Source organism: Ixodes scapularis, unplaced genomic scaffold, assembly GCF_016920785.2.
Source record: "Ixodes scapularis isolate PalLabHiFi unplaced genomic scaffold, ASM1692078v2 PGA_scaffold12__126_contigs__length_90152505, whole genome shotgun sequence".
Lineage (NCBI taxonomy): Eukaryota > Metazoa > Arthropoda > Arachnida > Ixodida > Ixodidae > Ixodes > Ixodes scapularis.
In genome coordinates, this window is record NW_024609838.1 from 83,002,203 (window position 1) to 83,016,401 (window position 14,199).

At 48.0% G+C, this 14,199-nt stretch overlaps 1 protein-coding gene across 2 annotated transcripts in view; it reads right to left on the reverse strand.

Moving 5' to 3' along the window:
* Nucleotides 1-610: 610 nt before the first annotated feature.
* The window catches only part of LOC115329331, a 74,488-nt gene continuing 60,899 nt past the window's right edge, over nt 611-14,199 (reverse strand). For both annotated transcript variants that reach the window (XM_029990892.4, XM_042289579.1), the window contains exon 4: nt 611-2,192. In XM_029990892.4, coding sequence (XP_029846752.3) covers nt 1,529-2,192 — 664 coding nt within the window. In that variant the 3' untranslated portion in view covers nt 611-1,528. The remainder of the gene's footprint in view (nt 2,193-14,199) is intronic.

Here is a 14,199-nt window from a genome sequence, read left to right on the forward strand (position 1 = left end):
GGAGGTCAGAGTCATTTAGTGTTAATGTTGTTACGTGGGGGGAGGACGAGTGCGTAAAACATACATGCATGCATTTATTAATATTTAGGGACATTTGCCAAGTACGGCAGCAGTCGGAAATTTCGTTAATGTCGCTCTGCAGTGGCAGGTTGTCGTCGGGAGATTGTATTAGTCTATATATAACGCAATAATGAGCAAAAGGGCGAACTGCAAAAGAAAGTTGAAGGTCATTAATATATTAGAAAGAGTAAAAGGCCAAGTACAGAGCCTTGCGGGACGCCGGAGGATACTGGAGCTAAGGAGGAGGGCGAGTCGTTAGCGAAAACAAATTGAGAATGGTAGCTAAAAAAATATTCGATCCATTTTAGAACGAGAGGATCTAATTTTAAGGAAGAGAGTTTGAACAGAAGGCGAGTGTGAGGGACCTTGTCGACAGCCTTGGCGAAATCAGGGAAGACAGCATTAGTAAGAAAGCCGGAGTCGAGATTTTGAAAAAGGTCATTAGTAAGAAACAGCAGCTGGGTCTCACATGAAAGTTGCTTGCGGAAGGCGTGCTGTGTGTGGTTGAAATAATCACAAGAAACCAGGAAACTGATAAGATGCTTGTAGATGATGTGCTAGAGAAGTTTATTTCAAAACCCTAGAGCGATTCGCGTGCTGTTTTATCGGTTCCCCCAATAGACCGATCTCACCAAGCGTTCCACGCATGCGCGAGGCAGCCATAACTTTAGTTCACAGGGGGCAATCGGCAGTGCACGAGACTGCTCGTGCCCTGTACGCGCAGAGCTCCAGCGAGGTTGTCGCACGCGCAGAAGGACTAAAGTTCCCTCGATGCATTCCGGCAGCGGTAGCGTAGTCAAACTGGCCGGTGAGATTGGTGTATTGATTTGAACGTTGCTAAAGTTAGGACGGCAACAACAATTCGCCACGTGTAAAGGCAACTGACCCCCTGTTAACTGACAACAATTCTTTAAGCAGCAATATGGCTCAAGTATCGATATTTTGAAGCATCGCTTATCAAAGGGATGCTGAACTAAATATTTCAGTGTCCATTTTAGGTGCAACACGGTTTTTATGCGAGACAGGAGCCGCCGGTGTGTACGAACACACGCAACGAAATTGACGCCATGGTCCACCATTCACGCTTAAGATGGCAGCAAAATGTGAGGGCTTCGTCCAAAAGGAAAATAAAGAAAGGCTTTTCATCTTCACACTGGGGTCTAGAGTAAAAGGTAGGCGATTAATTTGTCCAAGAAGTACATAGATCTCTGTTGTGGAGATGAAAAGCCTTTCTTTATTATCCTGTTCTACGGAGCCGATACATTTCATTGTCATCTTTAAATGCTCGATCTTGTCTTCAATTTCGTTGTGCGTGCTCGCGCACACCGGCGGCTGCTGGCTCGTGGAAAAACCTTGGCTCGAAAGTGACACCGTGCAACCGCTGGGAGATGCTGAGAGGAGAAAGTGTTACTTCCGTTTGCAAGGGCTGTTCGAAAAAAGCCTCCGCAAAGGGAACAGTACAAACCTACTAAGTACTACTAAAATCACCGAAGGCTGCACCCTCACTGATTTTGTTCTCGGCCGTGTTAAAATTAAGCTCCTTTCTTAAAAGCTCAGTTCGCAAAGCTTCACTCTGTTGTTGCAAAGCCACCAATTTGGCCTCGGCCTGTAGCAGAAGACACACGCTTTCCTTCAGTTCTTTGTCGGGCAGATCCCCAGTTTCCAGCTTCATATTCAAGACGATTTGCGTGCGGCCCAAACCCATTCCAACCGAATCGTCGGCGGCGCTCCTATCGTTTCTTATGCTCTCGTACGAAGCAATACGTATTGGAGGATCGAGTGATTCCTTGCCGCCTGCCTTCGCGTCCCAAGAATTCACGTCGCCTGGTTCGTGTTTGGCGGCAATGGGCTTCCCTCCGACGTCCCCGTTCATGGAGTTGTCGGACGAAATACAACAACTGTGGGCTCCGTCATCGGCGTCATTTTGGACAGTGTCGGCGTGGTCAGGCATCGCAGGTGGAGTAGGTGGCGGGAGAATATTTTCTTCGGCCCATTCGTCATCGGATGAGTAACGAGAAGTCCCTGGTTCGTTCAAGCCCCTGGGATGCTGGAAGTGGACGGGACTTTGCCGAACCGCCGCTGCCCGACTATCGACCAGGTTGCCTGCGCCACTCCCTTTGGCACTTTTCATCCTGGAACAACGAAAATCACGAAGGCAAAATAAGAAACAATATCAGGGTTATATCAACGTTGTTAGGTCAATGAAAAAAGAGTGAGTGCACAGGCGAGCTGGTTAATATTGATCATGATGTAGAAAACCCGAGACTGTGGTAAAAGCAGAGAAACTTGGTCGAAGAAGGAAGATAGCGGAAAAGCACGTCTTAAACTCAGCTACTGTGTTTATTTCCTCAATGTCTTATATATCCACAACCTAACCACCGTTGTGACGTCGGTGGTCGGTAGTTAGGTTCTGGATATTGTTGGATAGAAGACGACGAGGGGCCGAGAGAAGATTGTCAAGCGCGTGCACTTGGCTCGGTTTAGTGGCTACTCAGAGCATTGCTCAGTGTATGGCAGTCAATCATCTACGCCATTAAATCACTTTTTATCACCCTCACAGGTGGTGGAGGTGCTTTAAGTTCCTCGACCTCTCCGCTCCATAACCCCATCCTGGAGTTGCGAAATAGACACCTTCTTCCGGCCATGTCCCAAGAGAGAGGCAATTCCAACGGCCAACCATCTGCCAGTGGTTCCAACGGGCAACTATCTGCTGGTTCAACACCGTCAGCACCGCGCATCAAGAACCGACAAAGGGACCCTCCTCTTTTCAGTGGCTCACCCGACATGGACGTAACTGATTGGCTCAAGAGTTACGAAAGGGCCAGTCATCACAATCACTGGGATGACAGCTTCAAACTGGCCAATGCAGTGTTTTATTTGACGGGCACTGCATTGCAGTGGTTTGACAATCATGAAGATCAAATGAACTCGTGGGACGCTTTCACAGCCGCCTTCTCAGACGCATTTGGAAAACCTGAACACCACAAGCAGCAGGCGAAAGCTAAACTCGCTCACCGATTTCAGTCCACTGCAGAGTCTTCCACCTGCTACATCGAGGACGTTCTCCGTCTCTGCGGTAGAGTCGATCCTCAAATGACAGAGGAAGATCGCATCCGGCACTTGTTAAAGGGGCTCTCACACGACCTCTTCGCCATCGTCGCTCCCAAATCGCCTACAACGGTTCAACAACTCATCACCGAGTGCAAGACATATGAGGAACTACAGAGCGCCCGCATCTCAAAGCTTCCCCTTGATCGCCTACCAGAAGTCTCTATTGCCTCTGTTTCTAATCTGGATCTACCGACGCTGATTCGCAATATTATTCGCGAAGAATTGCGATCATTTTTAGACCAGTTCCGTGCGTCTGCCGACACTCCCCAACCTCGTCCCCAAACGCACAGCGTGCAGAAAGTTGTGCACGACGAACTCCGCGCTGCGTTGAGTTCATTTACACCAGCGACCCCGACATGCACCGCTGCGCCGCCCGCACCTGCACTGGTATGCTCAATGCCACACGACCCGCAACACTTTTACCTACAGCATCAATCCCCCCTCACGTCGAGACCACAGACCCCTCGCCGAAAGTGCGACATTTGGAGGACTGAAGACCACAGACCCATTTGTTTCTACTGTTGCACACCCGGTCATATCGCCCGATATTGCCGCCGACAATCGAATGCCAACGAGTATAGACGCTTCCCTGAACCTCGCCCACGCTACTTTACTGATGACGACGCTCGCCCTTTTGACAACCAGCCTCAAAGTCAAGCCCCCTTCTCACATCGCGACAGCCGCCGAAGCCGATCTCCGTCTCCGTATCTTAGACGACCGCGTTCGGTGTCGCCCCTCAACGTCGCCGCTCCAACCCACCAGACGTCAAACTGAAGCCAGCAGCCTGCGTCGCCCCAGGAGGTCAGGCTGCAGTAACAAATTGCTATATAAACCCTCCGACTGATGGCCCCACTACTGTTGCCGTTGAAATTCATGGACAAAACCTGATAGCCCTTGTCGACACTGGTGCCGCCAAATCATGTATTTCTGAGAGTTTTCGCCGACGTTTGCGAAAAGTGATGACGCCAGCACCCGGACGCTATATACGTATGGGGAATGGAGACTTGGTTCAACCTCTCGGATGTTCAACCTTCTCCGTGATCATTGGTGAAAATCGTTACATTGTCGTCTTTACAGTTCTCTCCAGCTGCGTTGCCGATGTAATACTAGGCTGGGACTTCTTGGCATCAACGGATGCCGTAATCGACTGCGGCGAGCGCCAACTCCATTTGAACTGTTCTGATATCGAAGATAATCCTGACTCGCATCCCGTTCTCCTCCGAACTACAACTGATATAAACCTGCCTCCATTGACTGCTCGTGCCGTAACACTCACGTCAAATATGCATTTTCAAGACACTTACGGACTTGTTGAGCCGCTGCCTACCAGCTTCACGCAGAAAGGCTTGCTTGTACCCTACTCCACCGTAGCCGTCATTGGAAACAATGTTAATTTGTACCTTACAAATGCCTCAGCCATTCCAATTATTTTACCTAGAGGAACTGCAATCGCGATCATTCGAACTTACCAGCACGAAATTTACAGTACTTTGTTAAATGACAATTCCATTCCTATACCGCCATCAAGTTCAAAGAATGTGTGCTCCACCGCCCTAACGACGCGGATGATTGACACCATTTTGCATACAGACCAACGGAACGCTCTGGACGATCTCCTGCAGACATATAGTGATTTATTTGATTTCAACCGATCACCGCTTTCAAAGACATCGGAAGTGCACCATCAGATCGACACAGGCCAGGCAACTCCTATAAAGAGCCGTCCATATCGTATATCCCTTACAGAACGTAAAGTGATCCAAGACCACGTGACCGATATGCTAAAGAGCGACATTATACAACCCTCAACAAGCCCTTGGTCGTCTCCTGTGGTTTTGGTGAAAAAAAAAAACGGTTCATGGCGTTTCTGTATTGACTACCGGCGCCTGAACAAGGTCACCAAAAAGGACGTTTATCCCCTCCCTCGCATCGATAATATGCTGGATGCACTTCAAGGCTCGTCCTTCTTTTCTTCATTAGACCTACGTAGCGGTTATTGGCAAATCCCGGTAGCTGAAACGGATAAACCGAAGACAGCATTTGTCACCCCGGACGGTCTTTTCCAATTTAACGTGATGCCTTTCGGACTATGTAATGCTCCAGCGACGTTCGAAAGAATGATGGACACCATACTCCGCGGCCTAACCTGGAACACCTGCCTCTGTTATCTCGACGACGTCATCGTTTTTTCCGCAACGTTCTCAGACCACCTACGCCGTCTTCGCCAGGTTTCAAACTGCTTCCGTGCCGCTAATTTGCAATTGAACTCTAAAAAGTGCAAGTTTGCAGCTCAGGAACTCAAAGTGCTGGGCCACCTCGTCAGTTCCGAAGGGATCCGCCCAGACCCAGGCAAAGTTCAAGCTGTCTCCGACTTCCCCATACCCAAAAACCAGACAGATATCCGCGCTTTTCTAGGACTTTGCACCTACTTTCGCAAATTTATACCCCGTTTCTCCGATCTCGCCGAACCACTTAACTTGCTGCTGAAGAACGGCGTCACATTTCGATGGGGCTCAACACAAGCAGCAGCATTCCAGGCTCTCAAACATGCCTTGATATCGGTTCCGATTCTTGGTCATTTTATACAGGGGGCAGAGACAGAAATCCGAACGGACGCTAGTGGATATGGAATCGGAGCTGTCCTCGCCCAGAATGTAAATGGCAGTCCTCGCGTTATTGCGTACGCCAGCCGAACTCTCAGCAAGTGTGAGCGAAATTACAGTATCACAGAACGTGAATGCCTAGCGCTCATTTGGGCGATCTTGAAATTTAGACCATACCTATATGGTACACACTTTAAAATTCCAAGGACCAGCGTCCTTGGAATTTTCCAAGGACGCTGGTCCCTGAAGTCCAAGGACCAGCGTCCTTGGACTTCAGGGACCAGCGTCCAAGGCGGTCGACTGGCCGCCTTGGACGCTGGTCCCTGAAGCTTCAGGATTACAGTTCCACTGTTTTATACAAATCCGGAAAGCGGCACCTTGATGCAGATGGCCTTTCACGTTGTCCGTTGCCCTGCGACCCCTCACCTGAAGCCCCTACTGGCCCCGTGTCTCCCATCACTGTATTGGATACTATCGACATCGGATCTGCCCAAGCATCCGATACCACTTTGAAACCTTTAATTGATTGCTTGATGGGGATCCCTTGTTCCGCCGCAAAGCGTACACAACACCGAGCTCGCCTTTTCACTCTTCGCGATGGGATCCTATACAGTAGAAACTACGAGCCACATGGACGGACCTGGCTGCTTGTTGTCCCTCGAAACCTCCAACAAGACATTGTGTGAGCTCACCACGACGACCCTATTGCAGGACACCTCGGCTTTGAAAAAACCTACTTCCGGGTGCGTGCCAGCTACTTTTGGCAAGGCATGTTTCGCACCATCAATAAGTACATTCGGACATGCCACCCCTGTCAGATGCACAAGACACGCACCACGCAGTCATCCGGCCCTCTTCAGTCCATTACACCGCCCGATCGACCATTCCAAAAAAATTGGAATTGACTTCTTGGGTCCCTTCCCCATGTCTGCAACCAATAAGCGGTAGATAATTGTCGCCGTGGATTGCTTAACCCGGTACGCCGAGACAGCTTGTGTCCCAGCCGCCACAGCTCAAGAGGCTGCGAACTTTTTTCTCCACCAGATCCTCCTACGACATGGAGCTCCTCAGGCAATAATAAGTGATCGGGGCACCCCATTTATTGCTAAACTTCTCGACGAGCTCCTCCGCCTATGCAACACAGTTCACAAACTAACCAGCGCCTATCACCCGCAAACGAATGGGTTAACAGAACGATTCAACCGCACGCTGTCGCAAATGATGTCCATATACGTTGCAGAAAATCAAACACAATGGGGCGTTATTGTTCCATACATTACCTTCGCATACGATACCGCGCGTCAGGCCACGACGGGCTTCTCGCCGTTTTATCTGCTTTTTGCCCGTCAACCCGCCACCACTCTTGACACCGTATTGCCCTTTGTGCCTGATTCTCCGATGTCGTCTTATCCTTCAGAGGTTGCCGGCCGTGCCGACGATGCTAGACGAGTGGTGCGTCTCACAACCCTTCAATCTCAGCAGCAACAACAGCTTCGACACGACGAGACTCACAACGACACCACGTACGAAGTTGGCGATCAAGTTATTCTCGCCACACCAATTCGTAAGCAAGGAAAATGCGAAAAGTTGCTCCACAAATACGTCGGCCCATTTCGTATACTTCGCCGCATCTCTTCTACATCCTACGAAATAGAGCCCATCGCACCTCCCCGAGATCATCGCACCAAATCACGTGATATTGTTCATATATCACGAATGAAACGTTACAATGCACCCCACCTCTAAAACGCCAGTGCCGGTGGCCGGCCCTTCCACCGCCGGGGGAAGTGTTGGATTGTCAAGCGCGTGCACTTGGCTCGGTTCAGTGGCTACTCAGAGCATTGCTGAGTGTATGGCAGTCAATCATCTACGCCATTAAATCACTTTTTATCACCCTCACAATATATAAGACATTGAGGAAATGAACACAGTAGCTGAGTTTGAGACGTACTTTTTCCCTGTCTTTCTTCTTCGACCAAGTTTCTCTGCTTTTACCACAGTCTCGGGTTTTCTACATCATGATCGGTTATTAGGTCAACATAGTTGCGAAACTGCCCACAGATGCTGCTTCCGCGAGCAGCACTCCCCTCTCTCTAACGGTCCTCCTCCCGTCATTTGACGCGCCACCGTTTTTGGTGGGATGGCCACTATGGTAATAACATGTTACACAAGGTTTGAAGTACAGCGTCTAGATGGCGCTTCGCCGCCGCGTCTCCAAAAAGTATTGTTTTGAAAAGCAGCCTCTAGATCTAGGGTCTTCATCTTTTCGGAGTTTTTGGGCCAAACTTCTGACTCACGAAAAGTAAAGGGACAACAGAGGGGGGGGAGGGGGGGGGTAATTCTTGAGGAAAGAACAATAGCCCTGAAGGTCCACCTTGCATAGCAACTTCTGTCCGCCAGGGATCATAAATTGATTTCGTACTGTGTGCTGCTCGTTAACTCGGCATTTCTCAAGTGACATATTTAGCTTTGAATAGTTTATGTGACCCTTTTTGATAATATATGATGAGGCAAGGAAAATTAAAATGGCGCTGCTCGGAGAACGTGCTGGTATTTTTAATTGAACGAGAGGAGTTGCCCTGTCGTTCACCTCACTCGTAAATTATTCAAGTTCAGCGTCATGAAAAAAAAAATATCTCTGTGCGAAAGATTTTGTTATTTTGTAAATTTTTAAGACCATTATAAGGATTAAAGCTCGCGATTAAACTATTTTCTGGCCTCTTATTCATGACCTAAAAATAATTCCTCGAGTTTCGAACAATCGAAGCGTGCTGCAGTGAGGAGAAGTACAAGCGGGCAGGCGTTCCTTCGAACTGGAAAGGCTGAGCTTGGCACAACGACGGCGCGTAAAAATAGAACAAACCAAATGTTCTAAAACGTTCTGGAAATAAAAAAAAATAGAAAAAGAAAGACTTTTTTATGGGCGGCGAGGGGGGCCGGGGGGGGGGGGGGGGTGGGGTTCAGTCCGGAAGGATTGGCGGCGGCTTTGGAAGTATTGCCCATCGTCCAAAGTCGCGACTTTGATAGTATCATACGCTTTACCCACAATTAAAGCAATCTTACATTAATTTCTTACATTAGCCGAAATTGTTTTCATTGAATTTAGACTATTTTCACTATGTAACCGTCATTTTAACTTACGGCATGCAGCAGCGAAGGTTATATGCTGAAGCTGATGAGGTTTGGCAGTTACTCCTGCTGCGTAAAAGTTTATGCATCCGAGGTGTGTCCTTCCGCAAGACACACGTGCTTGTAGCCTAGTAGTGAAATCATCGTACAGGAGATTAACATAAGAAACAGGTGGAAAGAAAACTGAAAACAAACCAACAATTAGGGGAAATGTAGGAATCGACAGCATGAGGCTCTTGTGGCATAAGCCATTTGCTGTACTCGGAGATGTGAACGGGGCTTGTAGCCGCGGGATGCCTGTTGGCCGCGTGTTTCAGACGGCCCTGCTCAAGATAGTGCTTCAAGCGACGGGTGGCGGACTTGAGCAGGAGAAAGAGTTGGTACTCCTTTCCGCGAGAGTTCCACGACCGAGGTGATCTTATAACGTCGGCTATACGGAGAGAAGCAGTAGGAGAGGAGGAGATGAGAGCGTGTGAACACGTCCGAGTGCCGAGCTCTGATTGCGAGTATAGTGGGTAGACGAAAAGGCTAACTGCCTTTGTCTCCACCCCCAATTTCCATCCAATCAGAAGTAGCAAGAGCGTCGTCTGCTTCTTCCGCAAGGTCTGGCTTTCAAACGCCGCACGCCGACGTCCTGAATTCCAACATCCAACCCTGAACGACGAGCAGACGACGCTCTGATAGGAAGGAGCCAGGGGGCAGAGAGAAAGGTAGCTAGACTTTGCGTGCATTCATTGCCCTTTCAATCAGAGATCGGCTCTTTGACGCCACTGGACGCTCTATCTTCCTCTCCTTCAGTTTATTGTAGTATTCGCGTCTCCAGCTCGATGCTCACCCTCCCGCGGCAGAAACGGGAAGCGCTCTAGTGAGGGTCGCCCTATTCTCCTTCTCAGCGGGCACGGCGAAACTGCTCGCGATCATGGCTAACGAAACGACATTTCTGAATGCAAGCGGCAGTTTGCATTGTCCCAATGTAGCGCTGCAGCCGGTAGGGGATTGTACTTTCCTAGAAAGTTTTAGTATTGCGTATATAAGCAAAGGCAATCGCTGTACGTTTACGTTAGACTTGAGTGCTCCGCATGCCAGCCGTTGCCAAGCGTCAATCTAAGACTGCAATGTTGGGCTCCGCGCACGCGCAGTGCGAAACACGTAACGCTACCGCAAACACAATGTGCTTGCGTTCGCTCCTATACGCAATACTAAAAGTCACTTTTGTTCCAACGGTTTCCAGGACTAACGAAGCGTGCTGCAGTGAGGAGACGTGCAAGCGCGAAGGCGTTTCTTTAAACTGGAAAGGCTCAGCTTGGCTAAAGGACCTTGCGTAAAAATGAAAGAGACGAAACGTTCTGCAAAGTTTTGCAGTAAACAAAACCACGAAAACCCTTTTTTTTTTGGGGGGGGGGGGGGGGAGGGGGGGTGGTTGGTTTGAAAGGATGGGCGGTGATTTCGTAAGTTTTGCCGATTGTACATAATCGCGACTTTGATAGCATCATGTGCTGTTCCCATAATTAATGCAATTTTACATGAATTTCTTAAATTAGCTAAAACGTTATATTGATTTTAATTAATTTTTACTTCATAACTTCTGAATTAAAAATGCTGCAATTAGCACCAGTGATGATAGTTTGCAGACACTTTTGATAGCCATAATTTTTCGCGCGTTTGAAATTCGGTACTCTGCAACAAATTATATTAGAGTTTAAGAAACTGCATTTTTCAAGCACTACTAAATTCATATATTCTTATTTATGTAAAGAACGGCAATGCGGACCCCCAATAAATGCTGCGATAACAGAAATACGTCATTAAACCATATAAGTATTTCCAGAACGGTCTCATTTTTTTGTTCTTTTAGCATCTCCATAACTCTGAGATCGCTATCAAGATATACAAACAGTCAAACACTGGATGCAATATAAAAATCGATGCGTCACGCCTTGCTTTAAAAACATAGACACTCACACACACACACTCACTCCTGCAATCTGACTCGGATTCGGTGTTTGGGTTTTTATATTAAGACCAGCGTTTCCTAACTTATACATTTTGAGAACATATTCTAACTTCATGACCGGAGGCGATATTGTGTAAAATTTGGATTGATTTTGTTCTTCTTGTGCTGGGAATAATGTGAAAGCAATTAATCATCTAAGTACCCCAATACCCATTAAAAGGCACGCAGTTTAATATTTCACATGCAAGTTATCTGAGTGAGAAAAGGCAGCAAGGACACACAAATACCAGCACAGATTTAATCAACAAATATAACATTCTATGTTACCTGTAACATGTGCAAAAGAAGCTGTCTTTAAAAGGACACTGAACTCCAAAATATTTTATGCGCCTAGATCGCACACTTATGTCAAAAAAATAAAATTTCCGCGGTCAATTACTTTAGCTGGATAATTACTCTGTGAGACACCTCTCGAGCTATGAAAAGATCCGAAATTAACAATTATATGGATAAATTAAGTCCAAAACCGAGGTTAGCTTCGGTTTTGTTCCAGAGGTAAAACGTGCCTCCTGGCGTAAAACAAACACACAAAAAAACATTGAACACAGTTGTTGTTTTAATAATAAAGTGGTAACCTTCTCTCATAAGACCCCAGCTTTCTCGTACAAAGAGGAATATTTTGTGTCGCTAAGTGCAGCCAGCACACTAAACAGCCTCAGCAACTGGTATACCTCTACGCACCTCCGATCCTTACCATAACCGCCATTTTAAAAAAAAATATAAACGAGTGGCGCCACCTATAGTGAATTGGAGTTGCGAATAGACAGGTTGCACGAGACAACTTGATCGCCTCCTGTTGGCGCCCATTGCAAAACAAAAAAAAGACGACGTTTGCATCCTGCAGGGGCAAAACAAATGACATGGTGTGACCGCTATGCCACAGACAGTGTAATGGGATAAACTCAGCTGTAAAACTCCCTTAGGGGAGAGGAAGGGGTATACTTTTTCCAGTTTTTTTTCCCTGAAGAGACACTGACACGCCCCCAATGTTTTTAAAAACGATTTAATATGTTGCGAGGAGGCTACAGAGTCACGTATATATTAGATAAAGCCAAATACTTCAACTGCTCGAAACCCGAACTGAAACCTGAGCACCGAAGCTCATGGCCGCATCACATGGACGATGTTTACCGAGGAGCGAGGACTGTAGAGGAGAGCGTTATTTGTTGGAAGTCACGTGGTTACACCTGAGGGTGTTTTCTTTGTCTCCGCTACTCCGCCGTGTGAAGCAGACGACGACGAAGTTGCGTGCACCGTCGTTAATCGTGCAATTGTTTCGCACCAATATGCTTTCCGTTCGATGTTCTAAGCTTCAAGATCGAATGGCTGGTGCCACGAACGACAGTGCCGTAGTAATGGCCCAACTTGGTGGCAACGTACGCCCGACGTGCGCCACCATCGCATCCTCATACCCGCGGTAGTTCGCCATGTAGAGAATGACGCAGTACATTTACTTCCTGTCATCTCTGCGTGTTTTTTTTTTTATTTCGATCACCGTATTTGCAGTTTCTTGGAGGCCACAAAAACGGGTTTCTAATTCGTTTTTATTTACGATATTGAATGTCGTGGGGGGGGGGGGGGGTCATTTAATGTACAGAGATGATCCACAACTTTAGATATATTTTGTACTGATAGTTTAAGTGCCACGTTACGTGGAAGAAAAAGAAAGCACGACTGAACACGGCCAATACTCGACCGGCTGTTCTCGGGTGGAAAGAAAACAAATTTTGAGCCGCCAATTTTGTTTTTCGTAGTTGGGCTCTAATAAATAACCAAGAAAAGAAACTTTGGCAGAGACATTTAAGACAGTTTAAGTGTGGGAATCCTAAAACGTTCCTACACGAAGCGCATTTCCTCCAAGAAGCGTGCCACGTCTCCCTTTCGACGTTGGCATCACCCTTTCCCACTGCGCAGCTGCGGTGAACCCTATCGGCTTCGCGACGGCTTCCGTGACGAAGCATTGCGTTGCTGTGCTTTTCTTTGTGTTTTATTTCTGAAGCTCGCCCGCTTTGACCTTGAGCGCACACGCCGGCTTCACGACGGCTTCCGTGACGAAGCATTGCGTTGCTGTGATTTTCTTTATAATTTATTGAAAATGGGAATTTAGGTGCCGTTTTTCTGTTACAGACGGTTACAGACAAAGGTTAGAGACAACGCCGGTTTCGCTCCTTGGGACAGTCAGTGCTTTCGTATTAAAACTTCGACGAGCATTAATACCCTGTCAGTGTCTCTTTAAACCTGACAACTGTCGCTTGAAGCGCCATCTGGAGACCCCCATGTAGGGCACGATGTCGGCAAGTCGCGTGTCAGAACTGTCCGATCCGACGTGCGAACTGTCGGAACGTCGTTCGGAGGCGAGTTTTTTTTAGTAGCAGTGGAGCGTCGGACGGGGCTCTGTCAGCCCCACCTAGAAACAGAGTCGGATGGCGCTAACTCGGCTTTTGGGCCCGAGTCCGACCTTCCACACTCTGATTGAACACGAGCCCCAGACGAACACTGACACAACACTCGTGCCCTATCTCATCCCTCGACCGATCTGACTGTGATGACGGTGCGTAGGCCTTCTGTCTAGGTGATGTTGGTTTTGTCCGGCAACGGCATGCTACAAACCTGCCAGATATTCGCCACACTGCTGTCCGACTTTCAGAGAACTGCAGCCAATGGCAGCATAGACAGGGCGAACGTCACGTTGTCACGTGCCTTTCGGAGCGATCGGGAGAGGAGGTGCTACGTGGCCCGGGGAAGCGGATGTGGCGGTGCTCGACGCGTCACGCCGCACGTCGTTGTGAAGGAAAGGGACGCCATCGAGTTTTTCCGAGAGCACAAAACGAGATGCTGATTTCACGCGTCCATAGCAACTAGGCCTTCTGGGGCCTATCGAGACCGTTGAGACACGAATATACTCCTTTGTACCTCACGATGGACATCAGCGGACGCTTCGAGCCATCTTAATGCCGTGTGAATGTCACGTGAAATTCTGAAGAAATGCAGCCTTCCGCAGGGTGCGCAGTCCCGTGATTTGTACGCAGTGTTTCGACTCGCTGGGATGGCTCCTAAGGTCCGATGCGGTCCATCGTGATTAACTCATGTTGAGTAAAGAAGTAACGTCACGTAGAATGTTCAGACATACATATATTTTAATGCAATATAATATATTTTAGGTCCGAAAAGCCACAAAGGGCGAGGGGAGGAATAGTATTTTTTTGGTTTATAGTCTAGGTGGCGCAAGCTATCGCCCGTTATATATACCGCCATTAGAATTCATACGTCCATCCAGTAGAA